Source organism: Leptopilina heterotoma, unplaced genomic scaffold (assembly GCF_015476425.1).
Source record: "Leptopilina heterotoma isolate Lh14 unplaced genomic scaffold, ASM1547642v1 Lhet_99, whole genome shotgun sequence".
Classification (NCBI taxonomy): Eukaryota; Metazoa; Arthropoda; class Insecta; order Hymenoptera; family Figitidae; genus Leptopilina; species Leptopilina heterotoma.
The window spans coordinates 1021842-1040792 of NW_025111206.1; the positions used below are offsets into that span (position 1 = coordinate 1021842).

General features: G+C 19.6%; 1 protein-coding gene across 1 annotated transcript in view; it reads left to right on the forward strand.

The window, feature by feature from the left end:
- Nucleotides 1-18951, forward strand: part of LOC122512452 (protein tipE) — a 58393-nt gene that overhangs the window by 23597 nt on the left and 15845 nt on the right. Inside the window, exons 3-5 of the mRNA XM_043628284.1 lie at nucleotides 1316-1627; nucleotides 3531-3724; nucleotides 15632-15951. Of these exons, the coding sequence (XP_043484219.1) occupies nucleotides 1316-1627; nucleotides 3531-3724; nucleotides 15632-15951 (826 nt within the window). The remainder of the gene's footprint in view (nucleotides 1-1315; nucleotides 1628-3530; nucleotides 3725-15631; nucleotides 15952-18951) is intronic.

Below are 18951 nucleotides of genomic sequence, written 5' to 3' on the forward strand. Positions count from 1 at the left end.
TTTTTTTCAATTTCGAAATTTGTTTAATGGGTTTAAGTACAATTTTCTTCAAACCTTTTAAAAGGCTTTTAAAAACATTTTTTTTAAAACTATTTTCTTTAAAAATAGAAAAATATTTACAAAAAAGTTTTTTTTCAAAACAATCTTTAAAAGGCAGTTTTTTAAAACATTTTTTTTTTTATAAACTGAGGAAAATTTTATTTGAATAAAAATTATGAATTTGTTCCATATTATATTGTGTAAATATTTATTTGTGTCAATTATTTATTTGTATCAATTATTTATTTGTTTCCATTATTTATTTGTAAGAAATATTACATGCATGAAATATTTATTTGTAACAAATATTGCAAACAAACATTTTTTTGTATCAAATATTTATTTACAATAAATATTGCAAGCAAACATTTTTTTTATATCAAATATTTATTTACAATAAATATTGCAAGCAAACATTTTTTTGTATCAAATATTTATTTGTAATAAATATTATTTATAGCAAATATTCATTTGCAACAAATATTTTTTGTATCAAATATTATTTATAACAAATATTATTTACAACAAATATTATTCATAGCAAATATTATTGTACGAAATTTTGTTTGTGAAATTATTTTTTTGTACGAAATTATTTTTATATAGCAAATATTTTTGTATCAAATATTATTTATGACAAATATTATTCTTTACGAACATTATTGTATGAAATATTTATAAGTGAACAAATATTATTCATAACAAATAATATTGTTCAAAATAATAAAAATAAACATTTGTCGAAGAAAAGTTAAATAAATTATTTTTAATTTCTGCCAGAAAAATTGTTTCTTTCAAGTAAACATTTACTGTTTGAGTTACATTTACATAGTAAACATTTACTAGTCAAGTATAATCGATTATTTGATTGAAACATAAATTTTTGTGAATATTATCAATGAAACAAATTTGAAATTCGAGTAACAAAATTTTTTTAATGAACTAAAAATTAAAAAAAGAGAAATTAATAAAAATCTTTAACGAGAAAAAAATAAATAGAGGAAAATTTTTAATAAGAAAAAAATAGAAATGAATAAAAATTTGCAAGTAAAAATATAATAAGGAATGAAATTTTGTAAGTAAAAATGTAGAAAGAGATAAAAAATTTTAAGTAAAAATATAGAAAGGGTAAAAATTTGTAAATAAAAAAATAGAAAGGGATAAAAATTTGAATAAGTAAAAATATAGAAAGAGTTAAAAATTATGAATTGAGCGAATTGGAAGTTATTTGATATAAATTAGAGTACGAATGATGATTAGAAGAATGGATCTTTAGGTGCGAGTAACTGCTCATGGACATCGTGTAGAGAAGGTTGCACCAAGGAGTTGTATGATTGTACGCAAATACGCGTTAATTACAAGCGACCAATAAATACAACGGACGACGAATTAGCAGAAGAGGGCCAATTAGGTGGAGGAGGAGGTGTTGAGGATGACGAAAACGCGTTAATAAAACCAAGATACGAAAGAGCTTTAAGGGACTACGATTATGTCGAGGATTTTGAGGTCTTCACCGATGACGACGACAACGAGGACAATGACGACGCCGAATACGATAAACAACAACTTCCCAAACCATTTCCAACAGGTATTATTATCAAAATAATAATGACAATTATTATTCTGCTTCGACATTTGGAAATTGTATTTTTTTATCCACAAAAAAATATTTGCCTTCAATTCGTTTCTTTCAATTTTGTTTTCTTTTTTTCTTTATAATTTAGAAACATTTTCTTCAAATTAAAACAAAAATTTTAATTAAAAAAATTTTTTTCCTATCAAAAGTAATTTTTGTAATAAAAAGGAATTTTTTAATTAAAAAAAATTTTTGTGACTAAAAATAAATTTTTTTATTAAAGTAATTTTTTTTTTAATTTTTAATCAAATTCCCATAATTAATTAATTTTTTTTGAAAAAAAACTATTCTTAGAAATTAAAAATAATACAAATTAAATTGAATTGTATCAATTTTTAAATAATTATTGAACTGCAGTTCACCCACGTCAAACTTGACAATTTTCCAAATTGTTACTTGAAAAATCGTCAGTTTTGACGTTCTAAATTATAGTTCCATAAATAATTAATTGCAATTGAATCAAATAATTAAAAAACTAATAAAATTTGATTAATTAATTAAAAAGTTCAGAAAAAATTAAATTCGACAAATTATTTTGCGAAAAGAAATGTCGAGAAAATAATATTCCAGAAACTTGAAAATAAATGAAATTAAATGATAGTCTATAAAATTTTAATTAATTAATTTGAAAACTAAAGGAAAAAATTGAATGAAATATAAAAATTTTCAAAAAGAAATTGGAAAAAATAACATTCTTGAGAATTAAAAATAAACGAAATTAAATTGACTTTATATCAATTTAAAAAATTTAAAAACTAACTAAATTGGATTAATTAATTAATTAATTAAAAAATTCTCTTTCCCGAGACTTGAAGCTAAATAAAATTTAATTAATTAATTTAGAAAATTTTTAAAACACTAAATGCAATAAGAAAAATTTGTAAAAAAATATCGAGGAAATAATTTTCTTAACTTTTGAAAAGAAATTAAATTAAATTGAATAATATGAATTTTTAATGAATTAATTGAAATCAAATTAAGTGAAAATTAAAAATTATTAAAATTTTAATAATTAATTAATTTACAAAAATTTCCTAAAAAATTCAATTTCACAAGAATCTTTGCAAAAAAAATTACTAAAGAATAATTTTTTGATACTTGAAAATAAACGTTTAATTATTTATTTAAATTGAATTAAATAATTAAAAAATGAAAAACTGGTTAAATTCCATCAAATTAACTGTTAATTAATTCATTTTAAAATTAAAAAAAAAAATAAATGCGACAGAAAAGTTTGGAAAATAAAATTGTGAAAAAATATTTTTTTAGAGAATTGAAAATAAATTAACTTGAATTAAATACAAATTTTTCGAAAATAAATGCCAAGAAAATAATTTTTCCGAAATTTGAAAATAAATGAAATTAAATTGAAAAATAATTTTTTTAAATTATTTACTTCGAAATTAAATTAAATAATTAAAAAATGAAGAACTGATTAAATTCCATCAACTAATTGTTAATTAATTAATTTTATAATTTAAGAAAAAATTGAATGGGACAGAAAAGTTTGAATTGCGAAAAAATAGTTTTCTAGAGAATTGAAACAAATGGACTTGAATTAAATAAAAATTAAATGGAGTTTCAAATTAATTAACTAAAATTTAACTTATTTATTTATTATTAAACCTATTCATTTATTTCAAGCTTGTAGATGGAAATTAATTTATTAAAAAAAATTAAAAAAATTAATTAAAAACGAAATTGGAAGAAATATATTTGGAATTTGTTCCACATTGAATTGAAAGCTACATTGCCAGTTAATTGTTAAGTTTAGTTTTGGATTGTCTTTTCTTGTTCGGTCGAAAAAAAAAGAAAGGAAAGAAAAGAATAAAATAAAAAATAAAAACTCCATCAGGTCTCATGGGAAATGACTCCGAATGGTACTTTACTGGTGCGAAACTGTTTCCAAACGTAAAAGGCTGTGGATACCCTCCAATGCTGAATTGCAGTATTTTCTACAAGAAATATGCTATCATAGGAAAGAATTTTAGCTGTTACTATTCAAGAGTGGATCCAGGAATAGTCATCAGTGACCTCGACATGTGGCAGGTCTTTATCAGAGGTTCTATCAAATATCTTCTGTGTTTTTTCTATTCTTTATTTTCTCCGAAGTTTTCTTTTTTTTTATTGTCGTTTCCTTTTGTTTCTTTATTCTTCCTTTGAAAATTGTACTCTGGGGGTTTTTTCTTGCATTTTTTTCTGCCTTTCACATTAATTAGAAATTTAATTCTTTTTTAACACAGTTAACATAAGAACTACTCTCTGAAGTTTAATTAGTAAAAATGTTTGGTAATTTGAATTAGTGATTGACTTTTTGCATTTTATTTGGTAAATTTTACTAATAAATCAGTAGAACTATTAATTTGCTTTATAGTAAAATCTAATAATTTACAAATTCAGATAGTAAAAATGTTCATAATTTTAAATTAGAAATTGACTTTTTGCTTTTAAAATTTACTAATTCAACAGCAAAAAGTTAATCACTAATTAAAATTAGTAAACATTTTTATTTATTCGGGTTATTCGTAAAATTTACTAATTAAAAAATTCAATTAGTAAAAATGTTTACTAATTTTAATTAGTGACTAATTTTTTGCTTTCGAATAAATTGAATAAATTGTAAATTTTACAAATAAATTAGTAGAAATTACTATTTATTTATTAGTAAAATTTACTAATTTAAATGTAGAACGTCAGTCACGAAGTCAAATTAGTAACATTCTTCCTAATTCAAATTTAGAGAGTGACTTTTTACTATTAAATTAATTATTTTTAATTAATTCAAATTTAGAGAGTTGTATATTATATATTTATATTAATTAAATAATTAAAATTAGTTCTAATTAATTAACAGTAATATTAATTAGTTAAAATTAATAGTAATTTATTAAAATTACTTTAAATTTAAATTTTAAAAATGTTTGATAATTTGGAATAATGACTGACTTTTTGCTTTTAAATTAGTAAATTTTACTATTAAATAGAAATTTCTACTAATTTATTACTAAAATTTACTAATTCAAAAGCAAAAATATAGTCACTAATTCAAATTTACAAAGACTTTTTTTAATGGACATAAATTTCTGACAAACTTAACAAAATTAATTTTAATATATTTTTTTAATGTTTAGACAAAAAAACTCTAAATTTAAATCGGTAAAATATCGTTTATGCATTTTTATTAATTATGAATTTGAATTTGAATTTAAATTTGAAATTCGAAATTTGAAATTTGAAACTCAATTTTCAGTGAAAAATTCCTATTGAGTTCAGAAAAAATTTTTAACGAAATTAGTTTAATTTCTTTGTTTTTAATACCTATATAGTTTAGAGAAAAAAAATATTTTTTCTTTGAAATGGCTAAAAACTCGTTAAGAAAAAAAATTTTTGTTTTCCTTGAAATGATTAATAAATCGTGAGTAAATTTCGTAATTAAAAATTTGTCATTTAATTTTTATTTTTCTTTATAAAACTTTTTAGTGAAAAATTACTAGTGTTCTGAAAATTTTACTAAATTACTACAAATTGTTTTTACAAATTTAGATTTAGGGAGAGAAATAAGAAATAAAACTGGAATTTTATTTCTATTTACTAAACTTTTTAGTGAAAAATTACTATAAAGTTCAGAAAATTTTACAAAATTCCTAAAAATTCTTTCACACTTGAGGTAAAAAATAAAAAAAACTAATTTTATTTCTCTTTACTAAACTTATTAGTTAAAAATTACTATAGACTTCAGAAATTAAATGAAATTAAAATTTCGATGCAAATTGAAATTAAATTGAAATTGAAAATTACATTGAAATTAAAATTTTAAGGAAATATTGAATTTAATATTGAATCCTTAATAGAAATTTTTATTAAATCTGAAATTTGTATTAAACTTGAAATTTTAATAGAAGTTTGCAGAAAAATTTTAATTTTAATCGAAATTGATATTAAAATTAAAATTTGAATGGCAATTGAAAATGAAATTTACATTTAAATTAAAATTTGAAGGAAAATTGAATTTAATATTTAATCCTTAATAGAAATTTTTATTAAATTTAAAATTTGTATTAAAATTAAAGTTTTAATAGAATTTTGCAGTAAAATTTAAATTTTAATCGAAATTGATATTGAAATTAAAATTTTAATGGCAATTGAAAATGAAATTTACATTGAAATTAAAATTTAAAGGAAACTTGAATTTAATATTGAAATTTTAATGCAAATTGAAATGTTAATTAAACTTATAATTTTGCATTAAAAATAAAATTCTTAAGGTAATTGAAATAAACTTTAAGTAGAAATTAAAATTGAATTTTTAAAGAAAATTGAAATTGATATTGAAATTTTTATCCGAATTAGTATTGAAATTTTTATTGAATTTAAGATTATAAAATTTAAATTTAAATTGTACTTTTTCTGTTAATTAATCTAATAAGTAACTATTGACCATTAGTGATAAAATACAAGTTTAGTCAGAGAAAACTACTCTTCATTCCTTCGAGCTATTATTTAGTAGTCAAAGTAATTTTAAGTCAGACAGTCATACGATTTTTAAATTTGAATTGAAAAATTAAAATTTAAAATTACTCAAACTGGAAATTGAAATTGCAAAAGAAAAGAAAAAAGAATAATAGAAAACATAAGTTATAAAATTATTGTGAAAAATAAAATTATCTTTAGAATTTTATTTCTATTTACTAAACTTTTTAGTGAAAAATTACAATAGAGTTCTGAAAATTTTACAAAATTACTAAAAATTCTTTCACATTTAGGGAGAAAAATAAAAAAAAACTTATTTTATTTCTCTTTACTAAACTTTTTAGTGAAACATTACTATTCAGTTCAGAAAATTTTACTAAATTACTAAACATTCCTTTTGGACTAAATTCAGATTTAGGGAGAAAAAAAGAAAAAAAATAGACCAAGGAATATTCTTAACAATAAATATTTGTTTATTTATTGTCATAAATAAATAAATAAATAAAATATTTCAGAAGAGAAATATTTCTTTTTCCTATATAATTAATGAAAATTTCCCTTTTCTTTTTCGGGGGTGTTTTTTCGCTGTATAAATAAATGAAGTAGGTTATAAAGAATATAGATGTTGACAAACGAATTAAACATAAAAAGAAATCTGAGATTTCATTTATAGTGAAAATCCCTTGGCATTGGTGAACCCACGTGTGTGTATATATATATCTGGCACCATTTCTGGGGGCTGAAACGATTTTCCGCGGTGTTAAGCACCAAGACTTTTCCGTTAGGTTGACGGAAGATACGTATATATATGTATAGTTGTCACGATGAAGGCGGACAATGCATTTCAAAGTGAATGGCTCAACGATGACAAAGGCAGAAACTAACCTGCCCCGATAAAACACCAGAGAGTCATATAGTAGAAAATTTTTCCTTTTCTTTCTTTCTCTCTATTTATTTATGTATATATGCATTTCTCACTTTTCACTTTTTTTTTGGAAAATTGTTTTTTTCCCCTCATTTGTTATTGTATGTATCCTCCGGATTTGTCTATGTATTTATGGACATTTCTCACTGGTTTTAGTTGGGGATTTTATATTTTTGTCGGAATAGAAAGAAATTAGTGTGAAATTTATTATTTTTATTGTATTTATTTATTTTTAGTCAAATTTCTTCTTTAGATTTAAAATTTTGAAATTTAAAAGAAAGAAATTAGAAAATTAATTAGTACAGGAAAAATAAATAAATTATAAATTAGTAAAGAAAGCAATTAGTTATAATTACTCCGAGGGTAGTAAAATTGTTGTACAAAATTTTAAATTTTAGTAAACAAACATTAGTTTAATTTTATTGGAATGTAGTCAAATTTTCTCTATAGTTTTTAAATTTTAGTAAAAAGAGAAATTATCGTTTCAATTTATCATAATTTCCCTGACAATTTACTGACATTAAAATTACTTTCCCTGACAAAATTCTTTTTACAGTAGGAAAATATTAATGTTTACGGAAAATGAGTAAAATTTATAAATTTTAATAATTTCTAAAGATTACAATTATAACCCTTCCTGAATTTAATTATTTTCTACAATTTTCAAACTAAACTTCATCTCTGAATCAATTAATTTAAATAATTTTCCAAAAGTTCTTCTAGAATTCAATTATTTTAATACATAAACTCATTTTTTCATAATTGTGACTCCCCATAGTTTCTTCTTAAATCATAAAGGTATATTTTCAAAAAATTATAATAATTTCTTACAATTAATTTTTTTAAAATATTTTAAAATAATTTTTGAACGCTAATAGTCTTTTAATTTTGAAAAATTTCCAAACAATTAACAATTTGGTAAAATCTTTTAAAAATAATTGAATTTTAGAAAAGTATAAATAAAAATTAACAAATTTTTGAAGAATTTTAATTATAAACAGGACCATTATTTCTCAAAAATTGTAATAAGTCCAAAAAGTAAATTTTGAATCTTAAAAAATTATTACAAAATAATTCTAATAATTAGTATTTTTAAAAATATTTTATTAATGTAATTTTTCGAAAATAATTGTATTTCTTAAAAGAGATTTTTGTATAATTTAAAAAACTAATGAATTTTTTGATGAATTTTAATTAAAAATTTTGAACATAATAATGTTTTTATTAAATAATAATAATATTGTTTTCTCCAAAATGTTAAAAATAATTTTAAAATGTTTTTATTTTTATAAATATGTAATTGAAAATATTAAAAATATTGGATTTTAAAAAATTAGAAGTTTGTTTTCATTTTTAAATTTACCTTTAAAGATTTTTCATGAAAATTTTTGAGAATTTAATTATTTTCAAAATTTGCAATTAAAATTCTTTAAAAGTTGATTTTCAAAAATTGTAACAAAATACTTGAAATAAATTAATTATTTTTAATTCAATTTTACAAAATTTTAACTATTCAAAAACAATTTTTGACTTTTTCCCTGACTCTAAGGAAAATTCTGATTATTTTTAACTGAAATTGATTTTTAAATCAATTATATTTAATAATTAGATTTTGATAAAGTTCTATGAAGAGTTTTCAAATTCATTTGTTTACAAATTACAATTCAATTTTACGAAATTTCGATTATTAAGAAAATTTTCAAAGATTTTAATTTGAAACCTTTGTAAAATTAAATTATTTCTAAAAATTGTAATTATTATCTAAAACTTGAACTAAAATTAATTTTTAATAATAATTTTATTAAAAGTTTTTAAAATAATTTAATTCCTGCGAAGAAGTTTATTAAAAGCTTTGAAAATAATTGAATTTTGCGAAAAAAATTAAAAAATTTCCGAGTAATAGAGTTAAAATTGTATTCAAAGACATTGATTTCTTTTTAAAAAATATTATTAAATATTATTAATATTATTAAATTTTTTTAAAATAATTCAATTCATTTGGAAAAATTTTAGAAAAAAGTTTCAAAAAATTGATTTTTTTCGAAAAAATTTATGCAAATTCTATTTTTAATAATTGAATTACTGTGAAATTTTCATTATTTTTGAAATTAATTAAATATTCATGAGAAACTTTGTCAAAACTGTTTTTAAATAATTTAATTCTTTTGGGAAATTTTATTAAAATAATAGATTCTTGTGATAAATATTGTTATTTTTGAAAATAATTGACTTCCTCCGAATGATTTTATTATTTGCGAAAAGAATTAAATCCCTGAAAATAATTTTAATAAATTTATGAAAATAATTGAAATACTGCGAGGAATTTAATGCCAAATTTTTTAAACATTTAATTTTTTCGAAAAAAATTCATGCAAATTCTATTTTAAATAATTGAATTCTTGCGATGAATACTTGAATAATTGAATTTTCCAATGAATTTTATTAAAATTCCTGAAAATAATTGATTTTTGATATTCATTTATAAAGATAATTGAAATATTGACGAACATTTTTTTTTTTTTTACATTTTTTGAAAATAATTGAATTTCTGTGAAGAATATAATAATTAGTTTAAATTTTCCTCAAATGTAGTAAAAATTTCTTTTTTGATTTAAAATTGTAGAAAAAAAAGTTAAATGGAATTTTTTAGTAGTAAAATTTAATATAAATTTTTTAATTTTAATTAATTAATTAATTAATTTTTTATTAAATTTTTTTTTAAATTTAAAAAAAAATTTTTTTTTGTAGGTTTTAAATTTTATTAAATAAAATATTTAGTTAAATTTGCTTTGGTTGTAGTAAAATTTCCTCTATTATGGATTTTAAATTTTAGTGCGAAAAGGGAATTTAGTAAAATTTATTCCGAGTGTAGTAAAAATTCCACTATAGATTTTAAATTTCAGTAAAATATTTAGTTAAACTTACTTAAAATGTAGTAAAATGCCCTCTTTGTAAATTTTAAATTTTAGTAATAGAAAAAAATAGTAAAATTTCCCTTTAAAAAAAAATTGTAGTAAGTAATGACTGATAGTTGAGAATAGTAATTAATAATTAATTTGTGAAAATTAAAAATTTTCACAAATTAGAATTATTGGCTAAATGTTTGCATACACCAACTATATACAAGAGAAAGACAAAAGACAATTTTGAGAGAAGCAAATTCGACTTAATAAAATTATATTCATAAAGTGTATGTGAATTTTAACTCGGTATCGTCTTCTGGATTTTCTGTCTTTTGACATATGTCGAAATTGAATCCATCAGTATGCGAAGCTTGTTACACACGGGGACGAGATGACAACTACTTATACGACACCTTTTATCTTTTATACCCTGCCACCTGAGGAGTAATACATTTAACCCTTTCAAGTCGCGATAAACTTCTTGTTTACAACAACTACATACTTGCCTCCCATATCTGACAGGAACGATCTTTGCATGTAAATTTTTCGAGGAAACCAGCTTTTTTTTATTTATATACTCTCATTAGTTAAGAAAATTCTCATAGTCGTTGAGAGTTTAATTAAAATGAATGTAGTATATCAATTGTTTTTTTTTTTCATTCTTTATCCTTGAAAAGTGGGAAATAATTTTCTTTTTTTTCTTTCTCCTCTGTAAATTTAAATTAGTTGAAATTAAATAATTTGATAGCAGAAAATTAGATATAATTTTATAAATAATTTTCAAAGTTATAAATAATATTTTTAGTAAGAAAAATTCTGATAACTAAATGCCTTAGTCAAATTGGAATTTTTTTTCATTTATTTTTCTACTAAAAAATAATTATTGTATTTACGCCTTTCTTGTTAGGATTTAATTAAATATTTTTGTTACTAATAGTTTTTGTTGCTAATAATTCTATATTTGATACTAAAAATTATATTTTGTATCTTTGGTGTGTTTACTTTATTTTTTTGTTTATTCTTTATTTGTTGTTAATAGTTTAATTTTCTCTTAATAATTGGTTTTTGTTACTAATAATTCTTAACTTGCTAGTAAATAAATTTTTTGTTATAAATAATTCTTCATTTGTTGCTAATTATTATTTATTTTCTATTAATATTTATTTTTTATGAAAATTCTTTATTTTATACAAAAAATTATTTTTTGTTTGAAATAATTCTTTACTTGTTGCTAATTATTCATTTGCTACCTATTAATAACTTTTTTTTTGTTATAAATAATTTTTTTTTGCTAATAGTTTATTTATTTATTTATTTTACAAATCAATGGTTTATTTATTTTCTACTAGTAATTATTTTTTGTTACTAATATTTCTTTATTTGATACTAAAAATTATTTTTTGTTATAAATTATAAATAATTCTTTATTTGTTACTTATAATTATTTATTGTCTACTAATAATTATTTTCTTTTGCTAAAAATTCTTTATTTGATACTAAAAATTATTTTTGGTAAGAAACAATTCTTTATTTGTTCCTAATAATTATTTATTTGCTTCATTTGCTAATAAACAATAGTCTCGTTCTAATAATTACTCACTTTTTACTAGCAGTTCGTTTAAATTTAGAAAATTTAATTAAAAATCATAGTTTCTGGTCTATAAATTCCAAGTAAAAATAAGGAATTAGATAGGAGAATTTATTAATTAATTTGTAAATTAATGAAGAAAATTATTAAGAAAATTGTCAAGAAAATTTCGAACTCTTACATTATTTTTTTATGATTATTTTCTCCTAACATTTTTTTTTATTTCTTTCCCTAATTAAAAATTTAATTACCGTTTTTAATACGAACACAATTTTTTTCTCGTTTTGATAAGTGTTTTTATCATAATTGTTCTTTTAAAGTTCTTTCGAAGCTTTTGTCTTCAAAAAAAAAAAAAAAAGAATGACAAGAATAGCCTTGTCAAGAGAAGAGAGATTGATTGATAGTAACATGTTAGCACGTTTTGTCATTTATTTTCTGAACACATTGAAATCATAACTGAAAAAGCAGCGATAAAGCTGTATTATAAAAAATAAGGGGGAAAATATCATGTGAAAAGGCAGAATTGTTTTATTTTATTTATTTTTTCGTTCTATTTTTTTTTTTTTTTTTTGAAAAATGGAGAAGAAAGTGACAATGTTAATTTCTTTCTTCTAATTGTCCAAGGCGTATGAAAAATAATTTTATGTACCTTATCATTATTGTTGTACTTAATGTCAAAAAGACACGCAATTTTAATTTCTATTTAATGATTAAATGAGTATTGAAAATATATTTTCGAAATCAACATTTAAAAAAAGGAATTGCAAATTATTAATTTTTTCAAGTTAATGATTTGATGGGTAATGAAAATAAATTTTAAAATTGAAATTTAAAAAAGGAATTGAAACTTCAAATGGTTTTGAAATTTAAATTTAAATTGAAAATTGATTGGAAATTGAAATTTTATAAGAAAATTAAAATTAAATTTGAAATTTTAATTTAAATTGAAATTTACATTAAAATTGCAATTTTAATGGAAATTGGAAGTTTTTTAAATAGCATATGATATTGAAATTTTAATAGCAATTGAAATTGAAATTTACATTAAAATAAAATTTCAACAGAAATTAAAATTAAAATTCACATTGAAACTAAAATAGTTTAAGAAAAATTTTAATGGAAATTAAAAATGAAATTTTAGTTGAACTTAAAATTTGCATTACATCTGAAATTTTAATGTCAATGGTAATAAAAATTAAAAATTGAAATTAATATGGAAATAAAAATTTTTAAGTAAATTAAATTTGAAATCAAAATTTGGGAAAAAATTAAAATTGAAATTTACATTGAAATTAAAATTTTAAGGAAAATTGAATTTAAAATTGAAATTTTAATAGAAATTTTAAAGAAATATGTATTTGAAATTTTAATTGCAGTTTGCAGTGAAATTGAAATTTATTGTGAAAATTCATATTAAAATTATAATTTTAATGGTAATTAAAGTTGAAATTTACATTGAAATTAAAATTTTAAAGAAAATTGAATTTTAAATTGAAATTTAAATTAACATTGTAATTAAAATGTTTTAAGAAGAATTTTAATAGAAATTGCAATTTCACTGCAAACTGACATTAAAATTTCAAATACAGATTTATTAAAATTTCTACTAAAATTTCAATTTTAAATTTAATTTTCCTTAAAATTTTAATTTCAATGTAAATTTCAATTTCAATTTTCCCCTAAATTTCGATTTTAAATTTAATTTACTTTCAAATTTTTATTAAATTGTAATTTCGATTTTAAATTTAATTTACTTTAAAATTTTTATTAAATTGTAATTAAAGTATTTTAAGAAGAATTTTTTAATGGAAATTGGAACTGAAATTTTAATTGAACTTAAAATTTATATTAAAACTAAAATATTAATGGTAACGGTAATGGAAATTAAACATATAATTAAAATAGAAATAAAAATTTTAAAGTAAATTGAATTTGAAATTAAAATTTGGATAGAAATTGAAATTGAACTTATTATTTTGATACAACTTGAAATTGAAATTAAAATTTTAAGGAAAATTGAATTTAAAATTCAAATTTTAATAGAAATTTTAATTTTATCTGAAATTTATATTAAAATTGAAATTTTATCTGAAATTTGCATTAAAATTGAAATTGAAATTGAAATTAAATTACACATTGAAATTAAAATATTTTAAGAAAAATTTTAATGGGAATTGAACTTAAAATTTGTATTAAAACTAAAATATTAATGGTAATGGTAATAGAAATTGAACATATAATTAAAATGTAAATAAAAGTTTTAAAGTAAATTGAATTTGTTATTAAAATTGAAATACAAATTGAAATTGAACTTATAATTTTAATACAATTTGAAATTAAAATTAAAATTTTAAGGAAAATTGAATTTAAAATTCAAATTTTAATTGAAATTTTAATTTTATCTGAAATTTGTATTGAAATTAAAATTTTATTGAAAATTTGCATTGAAATGTAAATTTTAATCAAAATTTACATTGAAATTAAAATTTTAAAGAAAATTGAATTATTTTAAATTGAAATTGAAATTTACATCGAAATCGAAAATTTAAGGGAAATTGAGTTTTATCTGAAATTTGCATTAAAATTGAAATTGAAATTGAAATTAAATTACACATTGAAATTAAAATATTTTAAGAAAAATTTTAATGGGAATTGAAACTGAAATTTTTAATTGAACTTAAAATTTGTATTAAAACTAAAATATTAATGGTAATTGTAATAGAAATTGAACTATATAATTAAAATGTAAATAAAAGTTTTAAAGTAAATTGAATTTGTTATTAAAATTGAAATACAAATTGAAATTGAACTTATAATTTTAATACAATTTGAAATTAAAATTAAAATTTTAAGGAAAATTGAATTTAAAATTCAAATTTTAATTGAAATTTTAATTTTATCTGAAATTTGTATTGAAATTAAAATTTTATTGAAAATTTGCATTGAAATGTAAATTTTAATCAAAATTTACATTGAAATTAAAATTTTAAAGAAAATTGAATTATTTTAAATTGAAATTGAAATTTACATCGAAATCGAAAATTTAAGGGAAATTGAGTTTTATCTGAAATTTGCATTAAAATTGAAATTGAAATTGAAATTAAATTACACATTGAAATTAAAATATTTTAAGAAAAATTTTAATGGGAATTGAAACTGAAATTTTTAATTGAACTTAAAATTTGTATTAAAACTAAAATATTAATGGTAATGGTAATAGAAATTGAACATATAATTAAAATGTAAATAAAAGTTTTAAAGTAAATTGAATTTGTTATTAAAATTGAAATACAAATTGAAATTGAACTTATAATTTTAATACAATTTGAAATTAAAATTAAAATTTTAAGGAAAATTGAATTTAAAATTCAAATTTTAATTGAAATTTTAATTTTATCTGAAATTTGTATTGAAATGTAAATTTTAATCAAAATTTACATTGCAATTAAAATTTTAAAGAAAATTGAATTATTTTAAATTGAAATTGAAATTTACATCGAAATCGAACATTTAAGGGAAATTGAGTTTAAAATAGCAATTATTATATAATGTTTCAATGAATTTTGAGATTTGTATTGAAATTGAAATTTTAATCGAAATTGATGCCGAAATTGAAATTGAAATGTGAATTAAAATTTTTATTGGAAACTTAAAACTTGCGTTAAAAATAAAATTGTTATGGCAATTAAGATTGAAATGAACTTTCAATTGAAATTGAAATTTTACGAGAAATTTGAAATTAAAATTTTAATGTAAAATTAATATTGAAATTTTAATTCGAATTGGTATTGAAATTTTTATTGAAATTTTTATTGAAATTAAAATGAAAGTTAAAATTTAAATTTAAATTGTAATTTATACATTATTTAATCTAATAATAACTATTGACCATTAGTGATAAAATACAAGTTTAGTCAGACAGACAAAACTTTTTTAAATTTAAATTTGAATTGAAAAATTGAAATTGAAAATAACTCGAAGATGGAAATTGAAATTGCAAAAGAAAAGAAAAAAGAATAATAGAAGAAAAGAAGTTGTAAAATTATTGTGTAAGATGAAATTGTCTTCAGGTGTATATGAACCTCGTTTATGCGATGGCAATTCCGATACCGTCTTTTATAATCTCGGTGATATATTTGACGGTCGCCTATTTCAAAATTTACAACGAAGATGAGGAGGCCCTTGTGGGCGGCGATGATGGCGAGGAAGGCGACGCTGCCGATGGCAGTAATGCAACGCCACTTCAGCCAACAAGCGGCGCTCTAACACCAGGAAGCGAGGCGTTTCGTGAAGATCTCGCGAGTTTTGGCCATCAATTAGAAGTTAAAATGGCTGACGAAATCAGCAGGGAAAGTCTCAATGGAATTCCAAATTCTTACTCGATACAGGGGTAAGACACTTTTTATCATTATTATTATTATTATTAGAAAATTTTTATTCCCATTATAAAATATAATTATCATTTAACAGAGAAAAAATCGTGAATTTTATTCAATTTTTTTGTATTGTATTTGTACTATTTTTATTTGTAATAAAAACACCTTGAGATTTATATATTATTACCTAAGTATATTATTAATTCAAGTGAATTACTTAATTCTAATTTTTTATTTAGTTAATTAATTATTAATTAAGTTCTCTGAAAAAATTAATTTCATATGCCAATAATTATATATTTTGAAAATATCAAACTCACACTTTTTTTCTAAATCTTAATTATGTTAAAATTTCAACCACTAATTCGCATATTAGTAAAAATGTTCATTAATTCTTAGTAAAATATTACTACTTTTCAGTAGTTATTAATTTTTTTCCTACTAAGACTACAGGGATAAATGACTAACAATTAACAATTATAAAAAGTTTTTATTAAAGTGAATTAGCCGCTCAATTTAAATTAATTAAGATTTAACGAGAAAATTATTGTCATTATTATTAAAATTAATTGATGAATATAATTATTAATTATTCTTTAATTACTTCAATTATTTTAATTATTTTAATTATTATTATTTTCATTATTGTAATGATTATTATTTAATTATTTTATTAAATTATAGAAAAATTTGCATCAACTGAACACACAGCATTAATTTGAATCTTTCAAATACAGTTTATAATTAATTACTAATTAATATTAATTCAAATTTTAATAATTGCATAATATAAATATTATGTACTGGAAAAAAATTATTTGATTAAAATAATACTACTAAGAAATAATTTTATTTGAATCAAATAATTTTTTTAGTTTACTTAATTACCTGTAAATTATGTACTTTCTTAAATTAAATACTTAATTGCTAAAATAACCCTCGTTAGTTTAAACCCCGATTTTTCTCTCTATATTTGAATTAGTAAAAATGTTTACTAATTTAAATTAGTTAAAAATAAATAATTTGATAATAAAAACTCACTCTCTGAATTTAAATTAGGAAATATATTTACTAATTTGAATTAGTGACTGACTGTTTACTTTTAAATCAGTAAATTTTACTAATAAATAGTAATTTCTACTAATAATTATAGTAAATAAGTAAATTATTATTTAATTTTTATTTAATATTTATTTAATATTTATGTAATTATTATTTTATATTTATTTAATTATTATTTTATATTTATTTAATTATTATTTAATATTTATTTAACTATTATTTAATATTATTTTATAAATAAATTTCTACTGATTTATGAGTAAAATTTACTAATTCTAAAGCAAAAAGTCAGTCACTACGTCAAATTAGTAAACATTTCGATTAATTCAAATTTAAAGAGTTGGAAATTTTTACAAATATAATTTTGTTAAATTACAACAAAAAAAATTGTTCTAAACTTTGAAAGTGTCATTAGAGAAGTTATTTTTCGAAAATAATTTTGATTTCAGTGGTAAAAGTCAGTTTCAGTTGAACAGAGTGCGATTAATATTGTCAACAGTAGTAAAAGTGAGTTCAGGTCAGACTTTGAAATTTTTTTACTTGTTCCATTTAGTAGTAAAAATTTAAGGGAACTTTCGAAATTTGAGTTATTATAACTAGAGATTCGCAGTATTTTGAAAGAAACTAAAGACGTTTCATGTTTTTTAGAATTTAATTATCAGTAGTAAGACTGCGAATTATTATCTCAACTTCTTGTATAATATTGTAGTTATAAAGTAGTAGAAGATTTTTTTTAGTCAGACAGAAATATTTTCAATGCACATAAACTGACAAAAAGGTTCCAGTTTTTAAGTAGAACAAAAATATTTTCAGTGAAACAAAAGTATTATTTTACTTGTGAATATTTTTTGTCAGTAGCGAAAGTCAATTTTAGTCAGACAAGATTTTAAATATTCTTGTTATTTATTTTTAGTAGTAGAGGAAAATTTTAGTTTCACGTTCTGATTATACTTGGAATTTTGAGTAGTAAATTAGTAATTCTTTTAATCAGATAAATTTTGTTCCTTTTTGTTATTAGAATGATTTTAGTAAAATTTAGTAAATTAAATTAGTATTAATTATTAAATTAGTAAATTAAATTCTTGTTATTAGTAGTGAGAGTCAATTTTATTCAAACAGTGTTCTAAGTATTGGTTAAACTAGCAGATTTAATGAGACGTTTCAATTTCTGGAAATTTCAGTAGTACTGAAGCATTTTAGTCAGACATTTTAATGTTCTTGAAATAAAGTAGTAGAAAGAGTTTTTGGTCAGACAGAGATTCTGTATTGTTCATAAAATTTCAGTAGTTCTAGCCAATTTTTAGTTAAACAAAAGTTTTTATTAGTTATCAGTAGTACTGAAGAATTTTTAGTCAGAAGTTTTATTGTTCTAAAAAATTCAGTGGTATTGTAAAATTTATAGTCAGACCAATGTTTTTTCTTTAATTTCAGTAATACTGGAGAGTTTTTAGTCAGACAATTTAATTTTTTTTTAATTTTCAGTAGTACTGAGGCATTTTAATCAGACATTTTAATGTTCTTGAAATTTAAGTACTATTTAAGAGTTTTTGGTCAGACAGAGAATTTATTTCCTGAAATTTCAGTAGTAGTGGTGAGATTTGAGTCAGACGTTTTAATTTCTTTTTTAATTTCAGTAGTTCTGAAGCATTTTAGCCAGACATTATAAAGTTCTTGAAATTAAGTAGTATTTAAGAGTTTTTGGTCAGACAGTTTCTTTATTGTTCTAGAAATAGTATTTGAGAATTTTCAGTTAAACAACATCTTTTATTCATTATCAGTAGAAATTGTTTTTTTAGTCAGACGTTTTATTGTTCCTAAAAATTTAGTAGTAATGTAAAATTTATAGTCAGACCCCTGTTTTTATTTTTTAATTTCAGTAGTACTGGAAAATTTTTAGTCAGACAGTTAAATTTTTTTAATTTTCAGTAGTACAAAAGCATGTTAGTCAGACA